We start from the raw sequence: 19,524 nt of genomic DNA on the forward strand, positions 1-19,524 counted from the left end.
GCGCTGACCTATCAGATTCTGTGACGAAGCGTTTGTAGCAAATCCACTAAAAACAACTAAATCTGCAAATGTCCCAATTGCCAAATGGATTTCATGATCAGATCCCGGGAGTGTGAGCAGGATCCAACTCCAGCCTCCTCGTGTGAGCTCATGAAACCAGATGCAGGTTTGCATGTTGATACCAGGTGAACACGTGAGGAGACCAGTACTGAACCGGCAGCTGTAGTCAAACTATGAGCTGACTTTTCTTTGTCATTATTTTTTAAGTGCATTTCTAAAACAACAAAAAAAAAGAATCCCAAACCAGACGTGTGATTGTAAGTCCTCACTGCAGCGCATCACCCCCCCCCCCCCCCCCCCCCCGCCTTGTGCCACAGGCTGCCCCCAGCACAGTGAACACGCCGCCTCCTCCCGCTCTCGGCCTTACACCCTCCAGATGTGCAGCAGCGGCGTCGGGGCCACATCTGTCCTGACACTGGCCCGACGCTCTCTACCTTTTTACTGTTCGCTGAGCCGCGGCACGACCGACTGTCCACCGTTCCTTCCCAGTGAAAATGTGGTTTTAAAAGCCTGTTCCTCTCCAAATACCAGGTCTGACGTGTACGACTTCTCACCGGAGTGATCACAATGCAGATTTGTGTGGTCTTTTTTTTTTTAAATGCATGCTAGAGTTATTTCAGGCTCCAAAGCTTTTTATAATAACTTGTTTTCTATCATTTTTAAGGTGCCTAAGTTAAGACGATGCAATTTTTCCCGAATGTTTTTACATTTGAAAAGCAAAGTGGCTTGTAAAAAAAAAATGAAGATTTGTCTTGTATTTCCTTCCTTTTGGTAACTGTAGCCTGTATAGTGTGTTATGCATTTTTCAATTATTAAACCATTTATTCCTTATGCATCTTTGTCTTCTCGCTCGCTCTTGATCGCCCTTTAAAGAAATGAGAAGTCGGTTGTGTGAGATGTGTCGTTTCTTGATATTTGTGGCCTTGCGACACGGCTTCAGACAGATTTGACTTTCTGTTTCCCGGTGAATTGTGTTGAAATAGACACAGACTGTTTTACTCAAGACTTTAATAGAGGAACTCCTCTGAAAGAGGGGGTGGGGGTGGGTGGCAGCGAGGCAGGCGTGTGGTTTCTCAGCTACCAAACGGACAGAGAGCTGCGGACTTCCTGCTCGCTGCTGCCTGAGCTCACTTCAGAGGCTCTTCTCACCGACACCAGAGCGACAGCAGCTCCGACCCTCCGTCTCATCTGCAGCACCCCCCCCGGTAGGTCAGAACCTCACCTGTCTGATGCTCAGTCCCACAGGCACTGGTCACTGCTGGGAGATGTTCACTTCTCTCAGCTCTTTAATGGATGGGTTTGTTTTAAACTGTGGCTCTGAGACGCTGCCGGACGATGATGACGATGATGAGAGATGAAGGTTGTGATGTTTTCTCTGTGCAGCCGGAATCATTGACGACATGAACGTATGTTATATCTTGGATGGGATCCTCATCCTCTACGGCCTCATCCTGACCGTCTTGTACTGCCGACTGAGGGTAAGAATAAAGAGGAACAACAGACACTCCACCCTGATGGATGTTAGAACACAGAACGATCAACTGAACACATTCATTAGAAACATTTAAAGACTCTAGAATCACATTTCTCTGGACTCTAAGAGGAAATAGTCTTGAAAATGCTCAGAGAGTTTATAGAAATATAGATTAATACCTCTTTAAACTAGGTCAAACGTGATATTTCTCTAGATAAACAACTTTCTATATATTTCTATATTAATTACTTTAAATTTCCCTGGTTAAATGTCTTTCTCTATATTTCTCCATAAATAACTAACTCACCCATTGGATTGTAAATTAAATATAAATATTGTGTGAATATTTCAAGATATTTGTCTGTTTGTTTTACAGATGGTTCCAGACAACAATCACCCTGAGGTAAAATAAAAGTTTTATATTTTAACTCTTAAAACCTAGCTGTGTAAGGGAGTGAAACGTCATTTGGGAACATATTTCTTTGTAAAGCTTTTGGTTTATTTCTGTGGTATTTCCTAGTTTGTGCTTTAGAACCAAACTCCGCAGTCACTTCCTGTGAGAGCGAGCTGACCACCGATCTTCATTATTTATACCCTTCACACAGTTTCCACCACGTTCACACCAAACAAGTGTTGCTTCTTACTTCCTGTTTCAAACATTTACCCAGAATTGATCAACACAGCCTATGTTTGTCTAGAAAAGAGGTTGATATGTCCAAATGTATTAAGAAACTGTTGCTTCAGATTATTTCTGTGAAACTTTGTTCCCTTCTCAGAAGCAGCCGGTTAAGGGAGGCATCTACGAGGTGAGATTTCTCCTTCTTAAAAGAAAACAACCTTAAAAAGTCACTTTTAATGGCACATGATTGAAAAGTGACAGTTTACAACACAATATTTAAAGATGTTTATTAAATTCACTCATCTGGCTGGAAAAAATACAAGCAGGAAGTAAGTGTGTGTGTGTGTCTCTCTGTCTGTATGTGTCTGTGTGTGTCTGTGTGTGTGTTTGCAGGGTTTGCGCGCTCCCAGTGCCGACACATATGAGACCATCGGGAAGAAGGCGATTGTCTGATCAACAGAGCGACGTTGTGAAGATGATGCTGAGCACAAACACACACATGTATTGTATATTTAGTCATTCCGACCTGCAGCGGGCTTGTGCTTCTTCTGTCTTAATATATAGATATATATATTTTTGTCTTTCTATTTTATTGTTAATAACATTTCCCATCTTTCTGTCATTCATCCATGAAATGCTAAAGCTATTAATATAAGTCGTGTGGAAGAGTTTCACTGTGTTACTAAGAAAACAGAAGTTTATCTTTTGTGTCTGATCATTTGACTCTTTTTACTTCTGATTATTTAGAAAATGGGGAAATATCTTAACCTCACAAATTCAGATCTATTTTTACTAACAATTAATCAGCGAATTATTTTTTTCAATTAATTTGAGAAAATGTCTGAAATGAAGGAAGAGTTACAATTTCCTTACGTCCAGGTCTTAAAATGTTTTCCTCGTTCCAGAATCTAAAGGAAAGAAAAGACTGAGGGAATTTGAAATGAATAAATTAGAACTAGAATGTTTCAATCATTAAATATTTTGCTGATTGACTAAAATCTACCTACAAATGAATCTGATTAGTTCAAATCCAGTTTTATAGGCTTCGCATGATCAACACTTAGCAAAACCTGGAATATTTTTTTTTTTGACTCGACAAGCTTCAATTGTGTGTAAAATTCTGATTTGAAACATTAAGCTGCTTTTCATATTAAATAGTTTGAAAGTTGTGTCTAAGCAATTTCATGTCTGTTGAAAAACTACTCTTTTTGAATGTGTTATATTTCTTTTAGATTATTTGTGGCGATTCTTGGAAACAGTAATTTAAAACAACACATTTGAATTCATTAATATTTTCCACATAATTTTAATTTATGAGAAAATCGAACATTGAATCTCTTTTGATTTTCCAAAAATAAATGTCCCAACAAACAAGTGTTTATAGTTAGTTTGAGAATCCAGACATTAGATATAACATCATAAATAAATAATAGTAATTCATATAATATTATCTAAAAAATGTTCATTAATAACTGAGAAGCGGATGAGCCGCAGCACAAGACGGCATCAAACACTGTCACTTGGAAAAATGTTTTAATTATATCACTGAAAACATTCTGGAAACAGATTGACAGGAGCCTGCGAGCTGTGGCTGCACTGTTACCCCCGAGGGTAACACACACACACACACACACACACACACACACACAAACTGCTCAACTGTTGCAACATACCCAGTGTGTGAGGCAAAGAACACAACAATACACTCTGTTTAGGGTCACGATTGTGTTTGAAGGCAGTTTTTATCTGTATGAATATTCATGTTTTCAGAGGAATTCACATGATCTTTATTCCTGATTCTCATTAAACATGTGGAACTTTCCTTTCCTTGTCACAAAGTAAATAAACGACTCTGAATAAACCTGTTTGTTCTTTGTGTTTGCTGCTGCTGCTGTTTCTCTATACTATAAACTTTGGATTATTCCAGGAGACGATCAGCTCGGACTTGTCGTGTTGTGTGTTGTATATTATGGAAATAGAACGAGTCTCATCTTAATCCACCATCTCAGGCAGCTTCTATACCTGCATGTGGATCGAGCTCTCTTTTGTCTGGGGTTTTATCTGTGAAGCGTCTTCCTCTGCTCACCGTGACTCATGCAGGTAAACAACAGAAAAGTTGTATTGTTTGTATATTGTGGAGAAGGTCTGGGAAAGTGTAGTTGTGTCTGTGTATGAGGTTTAATTTAACCTCAGTAGACAATGAAATCAGAATCAGAAAGTATTTATTGATAAGTAGGTTTACACCTACAAGGAATTTTCTCTGGTTATTGGTGCATACAATGAACATAGAAACATAAAAACATAAAAACACAATAAAAACAACACACATAAGAAAAGCAATAAAAAGAAACAATATATATTTAGTCACTATTTACTTCTTATTTACTCCCTTTTTCTCATATTTATACAAGGTAACATTTATTTATACGTAAACATATCTAAATAAAATTTATATAATAGATAAAATATATAAAGTAAGGCCATAACCCCTAAAGTGACATTATTAATTTACAACATGAAACTGCGGATGAATTTTAATTCATACACAGACCCAAGTGAGAACTGTTACCATCTGTTTATGTAGATGTCATTTAGGAAAATAATATATATTATACAGTATATGCATCATATTTAATTTGATTAGTTGGATATTTGATCCCCATGAGCCCCATAATACTGAAACAAACGTTGGTGTTTGACCATTAAGTAAAAAACTGGTTCATCATAACTGAGCCAAAGGATAACAAATAATGTTTGTAACTAATTAAATAAAATATAAACAACACAGCACCAATTCATTTCAAACAGGATGTAGCTCAGAAATGTAAAGTGTCCGATTTTTTCCGCCTCACCTGAACGCAGCAACCAGCGTGGGCGTGTCCTGCAGTGCGTGTGGGCGGGGCCTGCTCAGACAGGTGTACAGAGTTCAACCTGCGGATTCTTGTTCTTCTCTGGGCGTCACTGACAGACTCTGTTTGCTCTCTGCTGCTGGGACGCTTCTTATTTTCTTACACAGTTCAAACTGTTTGTTTACTTTGTTAGTGTGTTTACTTTCCCGCTGAGCTGCTTCTCTTCCTCCTGCTGCTGCAGAAGCATGAAGTCCAGACACTTCGCAGCTTCTGCAGCTTCCTGCACCAAACTTTGTTTTCCCCAGTGAGTTCATCACACTGAGGTGAACTCCGGTGCTTCCAGCCGGATTCCTGCACCAGTCTCCGGTCTGATCCCTGCACCAGTCTCCGGTCTGATCCCTGCACCAGTCTCCTGTCTGATCCCTGCACCAGTCTCCTGACTGATCCCTGCACCAGTCTCCTGTCTGACCCCTGCACCAGTCTTCGGTCTGACCCCTGCACCAGTCTCCGGCCTGACCTGAACTCAGATATCGATCATGGAAGCTGATCAACAACCACAGGATTAACCGGAGGACTTTCTTTTGGATTACAGAGCAGTTCTTTGATTCCAGGAGCAGAGATGCAGTGTGTGAGGAGTCTCACTCTGCTCCTCCTGCTTGGTGAGTTTTCTGCTTCGATTGATTTAAAATAAACAAGGAAACAGTTTTACAGCAGCTCAGTGTCAGTCTGAGCTCTGAGCTCTGCTGCCTGGTTCCAACTGAGCTGGAAACTCAACTTACTCTACTGGAAGTGGCTACAGTCTAAAAGTAAATTTATGTATAAATGAAATGTTGAAATAATGGCACTAAATGGAAACTTCCTCTTATGTACTATTAATACACTCAAATGTGATCATGAGCACCTGGAGTGAAGCTTGTGTCACTTTGAGGTACTTTAAGTAATGTTTCTATAGACTTAAAATCCCTTGGAGACTGAGTGTGTCTCTGTCTGTGTGTGTGTCTGTGTTTGTGTGTGTCTGTGTGTGTGTCTGTGTTGTGTTGACAGGGTCCCTTCAGAAATGAAGCCATATCCACTAAGTTATTGTCTGGATATTGTTGCTGTAGTTGCACTATGAGGCCAAAAGTATGTTTGGTGCTGTGTTGTTCCCGTTTGTTAATGACAGGAAAATGTATGAATGTTCTTTTTCTTTTTAGGTTACAATAAATAACATGTGGTCAAAAGTATGTTGACACCTTTTTCTATTTGTTCAGGCCTGGTCTTCATAGTTTGGTTCAGGCCTCTGATCCCGATCACGACCACAGTAGAAGGAGGTGTCCACGTACTTTTGTCCATACAACTTTTACGGCAATGCATTGATCGTCACTTTGGACAAAAGTATCTGGACACCTCTACTGAGCCACTTGTCCACAGTTTGGTTTAGGCCTTGTTATTCAAGCCCAAGGCAACTGTCACAATAGAAAGAGGCATCCACATACTTTTGTCCATACGTTATATACTGTAACATTTTATGAATGGAACAAACATAACAGTATTTCCCCCTGTAGATTAATAATCAATGTGGCCAAAGCATTTGTCTCAGGCCGGTTTCATGAAGCCTCTGATTTCCGGCCCTCGCCGAGTACCACAATGGAAGGAGGTGTCCGGATACTTTTGGCCACACGTTCTATACAGCTATGTATTGTGAGTCAAACAACACCAGGGAACTGGATCCTTGAGACCAGATGATGAACAAGATCAAGATTTTACTTGGTCTTGTGAATTATTTGATCATTTTAAACCTACATGAGGAGAATCAGCTTCAGAACCATTGTGTTAGACAGTTGTGTTCTTCCAACTTCCAACAAAGACCCTTTCTTATCTCAACTACGTGAATTAACCCCAAACATGTCCACAAAGAAATGGTTTGTCCCAGTTTGGTGCAGAAGAACTTGGCTCTAACCACATCCAGCACTTTGGTCTGGATCTCAGTCACTGAGCCTGATCACCTGATATCTGTGCTGGGCCTTAAAACGCTCCTGTGGCTGAATAGGGGTGGGGGGGGGGGGGAGCATGAGAAAGTTGTAGCAGCAGATTGATGCCTGTCGATTTAGATTTCGAGATGTAATCTTGAGTTGTCTTCATTCTTTGTTCGGTTCGTCCCTGCACATGTGGAGACAGAAGCAGCCTAAGAGAATGTAGCTCGGCCACATTCTTACGGCTCCAATCAGAACTTCTTGCCCAATGTGTCACTTCCAGTATCTGTGACTAATTCAGGTGTTCTTCTTGAGGCTCTGCTGCTTTTGTTGAATTCTTCAAAAGGTCATCGATCCCACAAAGGAACTGGAACCTCTGTGTCAATTAAAGGTCTCTCTTCTAACGACCACTCCACCTGCAGCCTCCTCCTCAGGTGTGAGGGAGTCACTTCCATCCTGAGTGAACAGGAAAAGCTGGAATCGCAGCTTGTGACATTCGAGTGAACTCGTGTTTGTCTGATTGTGGGTGTGTGTGTGTGTGTGTGTGTGTGCGTGTCTGTGTCGGTGTGTGTTTAACTCTTTCTTTCAATCTTTATCTCACTTGAAGCTCTCACCTCTTTCCTCCTTTCCTTTCCCTTCCCCCTGTTTTTCGGCCTCTCTCCTTCGTGTCACTTGAATGAGTGATTCCAAAGTTTCTCTCTCACCAACACTGTTCACATCAAACCTCGGCCTTGTTTCCCATCCTCTCTCCCTCTCCCCTTGTTTAGATGATGGCTCCTCACTTTATTTCATCTGTGGGAGTTTGTGTTCCGTATCGGCTCCGTCGGTCTAATCATTAATTAAAGCCCTTGAATCAGTAACCAAACAAAAAGTATTTCACCTCAGAAATCAAAGGGCGAATGTTTGGCTTCTCCTGTTTGCGGTGTGGTTGTGTCTCTCTCTCACACTCACTCCTTTGAGTCTCACGGTTTGATGTGGACTCACGACCGGGTGAGATAAAGCTCGGTCGCTCTCGGTCATTAGTCGACAGTGACGCATCGATCTGATGGTGAAACACCTCACTGATACAGGCCGACACGTTTGATGCCTTGATTTTACTGGAGCTGTAACAACCCATTGTCTTGTGTCTGTTTCCTTATTCACCAGCAGTATAACGCAAAAAACAACACAACCACTTCTCACCAATCTTTGTTGAGGGAAGAGTCCTGGGCCTGAGAAGCTAGCTAGCTAGCTATCTATCTATCGCGAACAATAACAACACTGACAATAATTAATTTGAAATAATACTTAATTGATTATAAATAGAAAAAGATATTTGCCAATATGTCAAGATTCATAAAATACTGTTGAACATAGAGAAATAGGTTTGATCTACTAAAAGATTTGATGGAAAGTAATCATTCCATGATTCATCCAAACTAGAAATGTGCTCATGATGTTATAAAAAAACAAACAAATCATAAATGAACATTTAAAACAGAATCAGACAAAGGTTTAAGGAAATATTCAGTTTAATATTAAATATCCACAGTGTTAACATTAAATCATGTCACTGGGTACCAGTTTACCAGCTCCTGCAACAAACAGGAAAACATTTGTGCTTTTAAAGACTCCAATGAAAGCTCCATTGTTCAGGTTCTTAACTCCGTCGCGCCACAGCAGGAAGATCGGCGTCAAACCTTCAACCTCCTGTCTGCTCTCTGAAGACTGTGGTGTTTTCTCTGTGTCTCAGTGTCAACACACACTCTGGGTTTGGTTCAGGTGTGACTGAGTTTCTATGTGTTTGTCTGTCTATACATAAACCTTGTGTGGAGTAAACCTCACGTCTCACCAAGGCCTCCTGTCTTCCTCTATAGGGAGAGTTTTATACACGATGGACGGACGCACTCGTAGATATCAGATCTCTAAATATAAAAGATTGTTTCATGAATTTCTTTATGACAAATCCATGAAAGTGTTTGAAAGTCTCTGTTAGACATCCTGGATCTGTCCCTTTGTCCTGATTCGCATCAAAATTTAATTTCTTTCTTTCTTGGCCTACGTCCGATCATTCCACCAAGTTTTGTGCAAATCTGTGAAGTAATTTTTTCATAATCCTCCTGACAAACAGTCAAACAAAGCAACAATCAAGCAATTGAACAGGGGTCGAGGTAATTAACTGATAAAAATACAGAAAAGAAGCAAATCTTCATATTTGAGAAGCTAAACACGTAAATGTTTAGTGTTTTATCTCAATTATTAAATAAGACATTCGTGGTCCCTAGAGGATGAATCCTGAATTTATAATCAGTAATGCTTAGTGTTTACACTGGAAGTGAATCTTCAGAATTAATTCTCACTATAAATCTGTCTTCTTCTGCGTCCCTCCTCAGTGGTGGAGGTGCACGGTGACTTTGTGGAGCCTCCTCAGCCCCACACCGCCCTGCGCTCGCTGGCAGAGAGTCAGACCAGGCTTCCCTGCCACTACCAGCCGGTGGGGGGGGAGAAGGTGGTGCAGGTCACCTGGTACAAGGAGCTCGCGGACGGCAGCAAGGACCAGATCATCACGGCCCACTTCTCTGAGGGCCACACAGGTACAACCTGCAGAGTCTGGGCTCCTGTGGAGGAACATTCCATTAGTGTTCTGTGGTAGTGTTCTTCATTGAAGCATCTGTCAGGACTGAGATGTGATATGTGCACGATATTCAGCTCCAGATGATGGATGGAACATATGCTGTTCATTTTAAGTACCAGCCCTGATCCATCTGTGTTGTGTTCTCAGAGTTCGGGCGTTACTCTGGTCGGGTGAAGTTCGAGAGCAGCAGCCCCACAGAAAACTCTGCTCTGCTCATCCCCAACACAGAGGAGTCGGACGAGGGCAGCTACATCTGCCACATCTCCGCCTTCCCTTACGGAAACTTTGAGAGGCACATCACTGTTACTGTCTGGAGTAAGAAAGACTTATCCTCCTCTTCCTCCTCTTCCTCCTTTTCTCTTCTCTTTTCCACACCTTTTCTAATCCCATCAGAGCTGCTGTAATGATATTTAAACCATAATCACCTTCATACAAGACGAGGGAGAAGTTGCCAACCAGAGGAATTCAGCAACCTGCCCACAAACGCTCACACTCTCAGCGTATCTGAGGTTTTAATATACAAAATGTACTTTACATTGCATCTTTTAGATTCAAGCAATCTTCTTAATACCAAGTTCAAAACACAAAGACAGTCTTCAGGCTCCAAATCTATAGAAACTGATCTCAACTGATCCGGAGCTCAAACCAAGAGGTTTCCAGCTCGTTGGTGACTCATGCAAAGTGCTGAGGATGTTTTAACTGTAAAAGATGAACCCGTTGGAACCTTAGTTAATGTGAGTTTGTGACAAACTTCCAAGCCAAGTACAATTACATAGCTCAATAACCCAAGTTTCCCTCAAAGGCCGTTACAGATCTTCTAGCTTCATTTAAATACACACAAATTCATAAGTAAAATATTCAGAATAAAAGCAAACGGCAAATAAAGAGTAATAAAGAACTGGGTTTTACATTGAATTTACAAGGAAATACATGTATTCAACACTTTACTTAGACTTCAAGGATAAACTCGATGTATTTGAACCAAACTGTTCTCTGTCACCGAGTTTTGAGGAATCTCCTCGTTCACTCTTCAGCCGTGGGAAGGTTTGTTCTCCTTGAAGTAAAACCTGGAGCCATGAATTTCTGTTCCTAACGACTTTCTCATTGAGCTGCAAGACCTCAGCACTGACAACAAGTGAGCGTGTCCCAGCACGTCACTCGCACACACACCAACTGACGAGTAACTGACCAATGAATTCCTTTCACTCTTTAAACATTCACACACACACACACACACACACTGTCCATACATCAATAAAACCTGCTCATCCAATCTGGTTGTGCAGGTTTAAAGTGATTCTTCATAAAAGAACACTCTCTTAAATTTCTATTATCAGGAATCATAATACAATTTTTAGTTTTATTATTCCCACTCAAAACCTAAAGTCACATTCGCCTTTATTGTCATTATATTATACAAAATAAAAAAACTCCTGGTTGATGCATAAAAGTTACAAAGAAGTAAAACAGAACACATTTTACACATATGTAAAATGCAATTAAAAGACTAATTCAGATAAAAAAACTACCAGATATGGAAAATGTAGATTAAACCCTGATATAATATAATTGTTGTAATTCAGAATACACGTAGAATTGTTATCTCCACTCCTCTTTTAACCTGGTTCAGTTTTCTTTTCGATTTGTGTCAGAGGTTTATTTACTGAGTGCCTATGAATCAGTGAGAGCCCATCCCAGACACCAGCTGTCAATCCAACCCATATGGGCGGCACCTTGACGTCATGTGTTTTTTTTTTGGGGGGGGGGGGTTCCGTTTATAAAACTTGGTGATGCCCTTTTCTTTGTCTGTTAATCCATCAAAGCTCCTGCTGCTAATTCAAACTACAGGTTTTTCGTTCCCTCCTGCGTTAATAATCCGGACAAACACCAGTGGAAGAAAACAGACGCTGAGTATTTACGACAATGGAGCCGTCACCATCAGGGCGTGAATCCCAATCACGTCAAACCTGTTCGTGACTGAGGAAACAGAAATGTGTTTATGTGAAAATATCCCATGTGACTTTCGCCCTCTTGCAAAACAGAGTCGTTGTGCAACAGTGTTGATGTTTGAGTTCGAGATGCATCACTTCCATTGGGTTTCTAAAGATTGTGTCTCACATCTTTTTCTTCTACTCTTGATTGTGTGATTATTTCTATCTGATCCAGGATGTTTTAGGTCTTTCAAATCTTTTTAATCTGACATCTGTTCACTCCCAAAACATTCAAAAACGTTTTGTGAATTCCTGGTTTTAATTGATCTAATTACAGTCAATTTAAATATTTTTAGGTAAAGACAGATTAGCTTTGAGCAGTAATCGGAAAGTATTGATTAGCTCCAAATGTCAGAACTAACCTGGGCAACAGGAACATGTTCAGGTTATCGTTTCTAATAGATTGAAAGGAATTCGTTTTTTAAAGAATGTTTTTACTGTGGTTTTGAAAAGTAGAACACATAACAATACAGATATGAAACATTCAATTGCAACATAGAGAATAAACTTGGATTTTAACAAAGGTAAAAAAATACTTATTTGGAGCCTGGAGAGAATAAAACAATTTATTTAATATAAAGCTTATTCTCTAGAGATTTAACACATATTCATATGCAACTTTTGTGAAAAACTGCAACAGAAAGTATATTTTGATTCATAAAAGAAAGTACGGGCTGTATTTAAATGCACCTGAAATCCTAAAGTCTCCCTGTTCCCCCTCTTCTCTCAGTTTTACCCATCTCCACCCTGGACCCTGTCATACTGAAGGAGGGGGAGTCGTACCGTGTGGCGGCCTCCTGCCGAGCGGTGGGCCGCCCGCCTCCCCGTCTCTCCTGGGACACCGACCTGCCGGGCCAGTCCCAGAACCGGACCAGCGAGGGCGGCTCCGTGTCCAGCTACTTCTCCCTGCACCCACTACGCAGCATGAACGGCAAAAAGCTGGACTGCTTGGTGTGGCACCCGGGTCTGAACGGGCCCCGCAGGATCTCAAACCTCCTGGAGGTTCAGTGTGAGTACCATGAGGATGATGATGAGGATGATGATTACATTACATTACATTACATTACATGTCATTTAGCTGACGCTTTTATCCAAAGGGACTTACATTTTTAGTACACTCATCATTTTTATGAGGGGCCATTTAGGGGTTCAGTATCTTGCCAAGGACACTTAGGCATGCAGATGGGATAGAGTGGGATTCGAACCGGCAACCTTCTTGTTGCAGAGCACCTGCTCTATCACCTGTGTGGCACCCGGGGTGTGGCACCACGCCCTCCCCAGGGGGGAGGGTGTGGTGATGATGGTACAGTACAACATGATATGATACAATACTTGATTTGAGAGATAAGATACAATATGATACATATTATATTTCAACCTCATTAGGCCCATGCTGGTTTAGAAAAAAATAAATGACAAGACAACAAGACAGATAGACAGACAGACAGACAGAGAGACAGACAGACCCACAGACAGACCCACAGACAGACACACAGACAGACAGACAGACAGACAGACAGACAGACCCACAGACAGACACACAGACAGACACACAGACAGACAGACAGACAGACAGACAGTCAGACAGACAGACAGACAGACAGACAGACAGACAGACAGACAGACAGACAGACAGACAGACAGACAGACAGACAGACACACAGACACACAGACAGATAATACTTCCTGGAACTGACTCACCACCATCTGCAGTCTACTCATTTTTCTTTTGAAACCACCACAACAACCTTTAGTTCCTTTGTGCACTGCATTGTGGGAAAATAGCCACATCAAGTGTTTTGGTTTACATGTAGAATGAAGCTCGAGCACATCTCTTTTTTTTTACAGCTGCAAACATAGCTCAGCTGAATCCTTACCTAACCCTAACCCTATATTTTACTTATTATGATAAAGTCTTTCTATCTTTCACGTTCCCTCCCTGTCCTGGTAACCAACACTTTACTTTCCAGTCACATATGAATATGCAACTGTTCCAACACTCGACTCCCACAGCAGCCAAAGTAAACGTGGAGCTAATAACATTAATGACTGTGTTTCATTAGGTGTGTCGGTGAGTTGGCATCGACACTAAGAGAAACGCCGACACTTAAATTACCATGAATGTTATCATCTACATCTCTGCTTTGTCTGTAAGAATGTTTGTGGTGAAACCTAAATGAGTGAATTTAGCTCTGAATATGGCAAAAATACAAAGGACGGCAATGTTTTAGAATTCATTGTGTTGTTACTATTCCAGTGTTAAGTGTTAGCTATGGAATCAGGCCACAGGGAACTGTGTGTGCAGTTCTTCCCAGTAGAGTCAACCAGTGAGATATTTTCCCCTCCGGATTCCCTGAGAGGAATATTTGTTCATCTTCACCTTCTGCCGCTGAAGATAAATGGGAGACACCAGACTAAACATTGTCCATTTGGATCCGTCACTAAAAGTGTTTGAGTAACACGAAGTCACCTGAACTTCTCTACTCAACAAATGCTCTTTGTCCAAAATGCTCGGGACGACTCAGCGTCTCTTTGAAAACTTTACTCTGACCAGTGACTCCTGATTTCAAGCCTTTTATTTTGAAGTGATCTGACATCCCTGGAAAAGGGTGTTGTTAAAGAGTAAATTAGACTACGCTCACCTTGTAGCACAGGCGACCCCCCCCCCCCACACACACACACACATACGGAGGCTTGTACCACATTATCTGAAACAGGTTTAATTCCCCTGATCGACCTGGAGTCAATCAGATAGCAACACTTTACATTTTGTGTACAGGAAGGAAAGTGGCGTGTGTGAGAGGAAGCCAGCCGAAACCAAGTGATACCTCAGATTGTCACTTTCAGATCTAGACACTCTGCCGCCGTCTGCCACACGCGTTCAGCTCAGACGTTATAGAAATGTAATTATGTCACTAGAATAACAACCTGTGCATTGGGAAGCTTATTCCTTCTGCCAAGGAGGTTGTGTTTCTCCTCTGGGTTTGTTTATTAGTTAGAAGGATTACGCAAAAACTACCCAACTGATTTCTATGGAATCGGGTGTGACGTGATCTGAGGAAGAACCTGTTTGCAGATGTGAACACTTCAACACTGTGAGTCTCTGAGAATAATCCATGTGCAATTTGGTGCAGATCCAAACATAAATCCAGATTTAGTCAGTTTTAATGCGGTGTCATATTTAAAGGACTGCATGTGTTCTTCTGAGTGACCTTCTACTTTCATATTTTATACAAATAAGACAAACCATTTTTGGGAAATATATTAAAAAGGAAAACTCTGTGTGTGTCTGTGTCAGACCCCCCAGATGCCACCATCACCAGTGTCTCAGGAGACTGGTTCGCGGGTCTGGAGAACGCTGAGCTGGTGTGTGACAGCGGAGGAAACCCCAAACCTCAGGACTTCACCTGGACACGGTACAGTCCTCCGCCGGCGTGATGCTCTCACTGTACATAACCGTATTTCTGGTTTAACTCCCCCCCCCTGTGTAATACTATCTGTGCTGCTGAACTGCTCTTTACATGGCACTGGAATGTGATGGAAAAACATGCATAAGCCACTTATGCCAACACGCATACACGTAGGCGAGACACCCGAGAACAACAAAGAAGTGTGCATGATTCTAAAGGAGGGCGCCCCTCTCTCTCTCTCTCTCTCTCTCTCTCTCTCTCTCTCTCTCTCACGCTCTCTCTCCTCTCGATCAATTCAGTGCAGAATAAAAGCTGGTGTCTCGTTGCACAACTCCATGTTGTGAAAAGAGGGAAAGAGACGTTTTTCACACGAGGGAGGGAGCGACGCGAGGAAGAGCAGGAGACGCACGCTGAGCTCTTAATCATAGTGCCATGCTTTAAATATCACTGTAATGCCTGGTAAAACACAGGGTCTGCACTTTAATTAGAGACACTGCACCAGCCATTACAGGTACGACTGTGCACACAATGATCGAATGTTGCGTGCTGAGTGAAGGATATTTCAGCCCGGAGACGATGCTGAAATATCACGATTATTCAGGATTAAACGTTGCAGCGGCATCAAATTATTTGATTTGAAGGGACTTAGATTTGCAGAGGATCATCAGTTCTCTGAGATTTAGTAAAAGCTGGACGCTGCCTCTCCATGTTTAGTTTTCTTTGTCTCTGGGGCCAGAAAGACAGAAAAGACACGTCCCAAGAGTAGATCTGATGTAATTTGGCTTAAATGCGACGGGACATTTTTGCAGAGAACAAAAGCCAGAGTTTGACATGTAGAGAAATGCTTTCATTATCTTTCTTGCCAAGAGTAAGAAGAGAAGATTGATAATGCTCATCCTACCTGTCAATCAAACAATAAGCTACAGGCAACTGAAGGTTAACGTAGCGTGAAGACAGAGAAGTGACAGCTACACGTCCTCCCAGCTCCTCTTAAGCTCACTCATTATCACCATTAAAAGCTCTTTTCGATAATCGTTTGCTGCTGAATTTACACTTTCAGTCAGAGACAGATTGCAATCTCTTCTGGCTGCTAAAGTCGCACTGCTTACTTCCAATCTGTATCACTTTCCACCATCTCCTCGGTGTCAGATGCAATCTCCACCTGTGACTCTGGTATAAAAGGCCGGGTAGAGAAGCTAGGTGGGGTTTTAGAGAAAAGAAACGTGAGCTGGCTCCTGTTCAAGGGGCTAAAGCAGCAGTTAAATAGCTGCTGCAGCTTCGGTGAAACCAGAGGCAACATGAGCCCTCTCGGTGGGACTGATCAGAAACTGCCTCTCCATTATGTGGCCTGCCATGTCCTCGGCCCCACAGTGTGGCACTCGGGACTCAAATCCCACAAACCTAGTATTTAGCCTGTCTATTCAGATCAATGGGCTCTGGTTGTAAGCCCAGCAGGTTTTGGTTCAGGTGCAAATTGGTGGTTACACCGTGCGGTGACCCTGATCCTCTGCAGCTCTTCTTCCTCTGTCGTCCAAACCACTTTTTGCGTGATAGGTGATTTTGCTTTAGAGCAGATGCCATCAGATATTCATTTCCTTAAAGTGGAAGACAGGTTACTAAAGTCACAGCTATTGTTTTTCTTTGTCTCCAATGAGTCACAGGTTTCTGTTTCTGTGAATTGATGATTGACTTGTCTGATTTCTGTGATTGCCCACAGGAGGGGAGGAGCTCTGCCAGATGGGGTGTCCGTGATTGGAGGAAAACTCGTCTTCGGGCGGACCCTCCGCTTGAATGACAGCGGGGTCTACGAGTGTTTGGCCAAGAACATTGCAGGAGCAGGAAAAGCAGAGTATTCAGTGACAATAGCAGGTGAATCCCACGGGCCTCAGCCTTGTTATTCATTGAGACCACACAGGAGTAAATGAGGAGGAGGATTTTGTCCTGCTTTTATTTTGTTTATGATATTATCGAAGGAGAAAATCAGAAGATTGAAACTACAAGTTGAGATTTAAACTAAATCTAAATCCTGAGCGTATCCTCATTTTTATTTGTGCAGATTTGCTGCCCCCTTGTGATGGATTGAGGGTGTGAACAAACGCTAACTCAACTTTTTTTTTCAGAGTCATCTCGGAGCACGGGCTTCGTCAAAGACGAGAACTTCCTCCTGATCGTCCTCGGGTCCTCGGCCGCCGCTCTGGTCCTGGTCCTGATCCTTGTCGTCCTGCTGGTCAACCGCCACCATCGCAACAGAAACAGAAAGCTGGAGAGGCAGCTCACTGAGAAGACGTGAGGGGACACACGAGAAAAGGCTTTTTATGCATAGGGTTAACTGTGATAAGAACTATTTTATAAACTCTATTTCAGCTATTTACACATGTTGACCTTTCCTGTGAACCCTCTAAATGTGTTCTCTCTTTTCCCCAGGGACGAAATTAACAGCTTCTCCAGACAAAACTCTTTCAGGAGACTGAACTCCGTGAGCTCTGATCCCAGAGCAAAGGTAAAAGACACTAAGAGAGAACAATAACCTGCAGGGTGTCGACACACCCGCCAATGACCAGGCGTGGTCGGGGTGGAGCCGCTGGCAAGTCAGCAGCTACGTCTGCCGTGGAGGCCGATGATTACAGGCTGCTGCAGCTTCAAACACTTAGCATGCAGAGTTCATAAACTCCTACTGATCATCTTTTTGTGTTCATGTTCACTAACCATCTTTCACTTTCTTGATCTATTCCAGCCTGAAGATTACGCCCTGCTCAGAGTCGACAGCAGGATGAAGAACAGCCAAATGTCCCTGGTGAGTTTCTCAAAGGGAATAATAACAATAATAGATTTAATAACACACTTTAGTAGTGGAGCATAGTTTTTGTTCAGAGGAGTCCTTGGACACAGTTGTTGTCAGTGTTGTGACCGTCTTCTCTCCGCCTGCAGGAGCGTCCCACCTACAAAGGCAGCCAGTCCACACTGGGTGGGAAGTGGAGTCCACCGGGAGGAGTGGAGCTGGACGAGCTGGGACGTCCGGTCATCTGGCACGAGGGCAGGGAGAGCCTGAGACAGACGGAGACGGACGGAGAGAAGGAGGAGCGCAGGAGGAGGGTGGAGTCATTTCTGAAGAGCAGCAACATGTCGCTGGTATGTTTGGGAGATCAGTGTTGACATGTGTTTCATTTATTATCGGCCGGACAGTGTCATGGAGACAGATCAAAGAATGACAAACACAAACTAACACACCCGTGACGCTGCAGCTACAGACGTCCACATTTCATCAGCTGTTTATGTTTATTATCACAAATTATATCTCAGGTCCACTTTCAAGTTATCAGCTTTTATTTCATCCAGGAACAAATGGTACATCATATATACGTTGTGATGCATATATATACATATATAAATGCATCACAACCTAATGTGCTTTTTCTCACAGGACTCTGGTCTTCCCTCGTCCCTTGTTCCCCTGAAGGTCCAGCAGGAGGAAGGGCCCAGAGATCCGGACCTCGGGGAAGGCGGCTCGCCCCGCGTGGAGGACTGGGCTCCCACGCAGTCGGTGGAGGAGGAGCGAGAGGATGACGACGACGGCAGCAGCTCCTACCAGATCTCAGAGGCGCTCACCAATCACTTCTACTTAAGTAATGGATTCCTCAGACCCAGACAGCACTCCAACGCCATTCTGCTGCACCCCAAAGGACAGATTATCTAGACCACAGACTCTCCCCATGTGAAGACAGTGTCTCTCTGCATTCCTGCATGGACACCAATCGTATGTCTTTGTAATCACATGTTTGTTTTGTACATACAGACAGCAGAGGGCTATTTTCCCCCAGGCACAACTCAAATACTGATAATACTTTGCCTCTGGCCTCTCAGATTGTGTTCATTTATTGTAATGCTATAAAAACTGGGAATATAATTACTTTTCCTAATGAGGGGATGGTGATGATGATTCAACCATCGGGAAGTAATGTGGAAGTTTGTAAGAATTATAACTATTTTGAAGAAATAGAGAAGTTGGAGATTTTGACTTTTCACTCACTACACTGAAATGTAAACAACCTCACCTCCTTTAAAACACAAGGACTCATGGTTCCTTTTACAGTGTTTACTGGGAGTCCTGTTAGTTTACATAAAAACATTCGGGAAGGACAATGTGGACAAAGACAATTCCTGAGCTTTGGTCGAGTAATAGTGAATTATTCTCAGAACCTTGATATTTTCAGCTTGGATTCAGCTGCGGACGACAAGTTAGCGTGTGTATTTGTACATGTGTGTATTATAACAATGAGGGAGAGACAAGGAGTTGTTGTACGTTTACAATATTGTTACCTGCAACAAGAGAGAGGCCTGAGAAGCCTTTTACCCCGAGGGACCAGAACATGGACATGAAAAAGAAGACTGGGACAGAACCTGCAGGAGAAGAACATGTTTTATATCCATCCAGTGTTTTCTATGAAAGTGAAAAGACAAAAAACCTGATGTGTAAATGTTGAAATGTTTATTCATAAAAGTACAGCAAATGCAATTTTAAAAACAAAGTCTTGGTTATTTTGTAGAACCTGGGACA

At 42.3% G+C, this 19,524-nt stretch overlaps 2 protein-coding genes across 3 annotated transcripts; both read left to right on the forward strand.

Annotated features, from left to right (window-relative positions):
• The first annotated feature begins 84 nt into the window (after nt 1–84).
• fcer1gl (Fc receptor, IgE, high affinity I, gamma polypeptide like) lies at nt 85–3,322 on the forward strand. The gene is made up of 6 exons (XM_062404387.1): nt 85–166; nt 957–1,265; nt 1,444–1,538; nt 1,911–1,937; nt 2,311–2,340; nt 2,547–3,322. The coding sequence occupies exons 1-6, from the start codon at nt 85–87 to the stop codon at nt 2,604–2,606; spliced, it is 603 nt and encodes a 200-aa protein (XP_062260371.1). The 3' UTR covers nt 2,607–3,322.
• Nucleotides 3,323–4,079: 757 nt separating this feature from the next.
• On the forward strand, nt 4,080–19,482 carry nectin4b (nectin cell adhesion molecule 4b). Of its 2 annotated transcripts, XM_062403818.1 has the most exons (12): nt 4,080–4,253; nt 5,308–5,661; nt 9,327–9,527; nt 9,716–9,883; nt 12,290–12,568; nt 14,858–14,975; nt 16,687–16,838; nt 17,090–17,255; nt 17,394–17,469; nt 17,704–17,763; nt 17,898–18,098; nt 18,391–19,482. In XM_062403818.1, exons 2-12 carry the CDS (start codon nt 5,622–5,624, stop codon nt 18,661–18,663), a joined length of 1,734 nt encoding a protein of 577 aa, XP_062259802.1. In that variant the 5' UTR covers nt 4,080–4,253; nt 5,308–5,621; the 3' UTR covers nt 18,664–19,482. The 2 variants fall into 2 exon arrangements, with proteins under 2 accessions (XP_062259802.1, XP_062259803.1); XM_062403819.1 differs by lacking the exon at nt 4,080–4,253 and having other exon boundaries at nt 4,691–5,661; nt 18,427–19,482.
• Nucleotides 19,483–19,524: the final 42 nt, after the last annotated feature.

This window comes from Platichthys flesus, chromosome 14 (genome assembly GCF_949316205.1).
Source record: "Platichthys flesus chromosome 14, fPlaFle2.1, whole genome shotgun sequence".
NCBI classification, from domain to species: Eukaryota; Metazoa; Chordata; class Actinopteri; order Pleuronectiformes; family Pleuronectidae; genus Platichthys; species Platichthys flesus.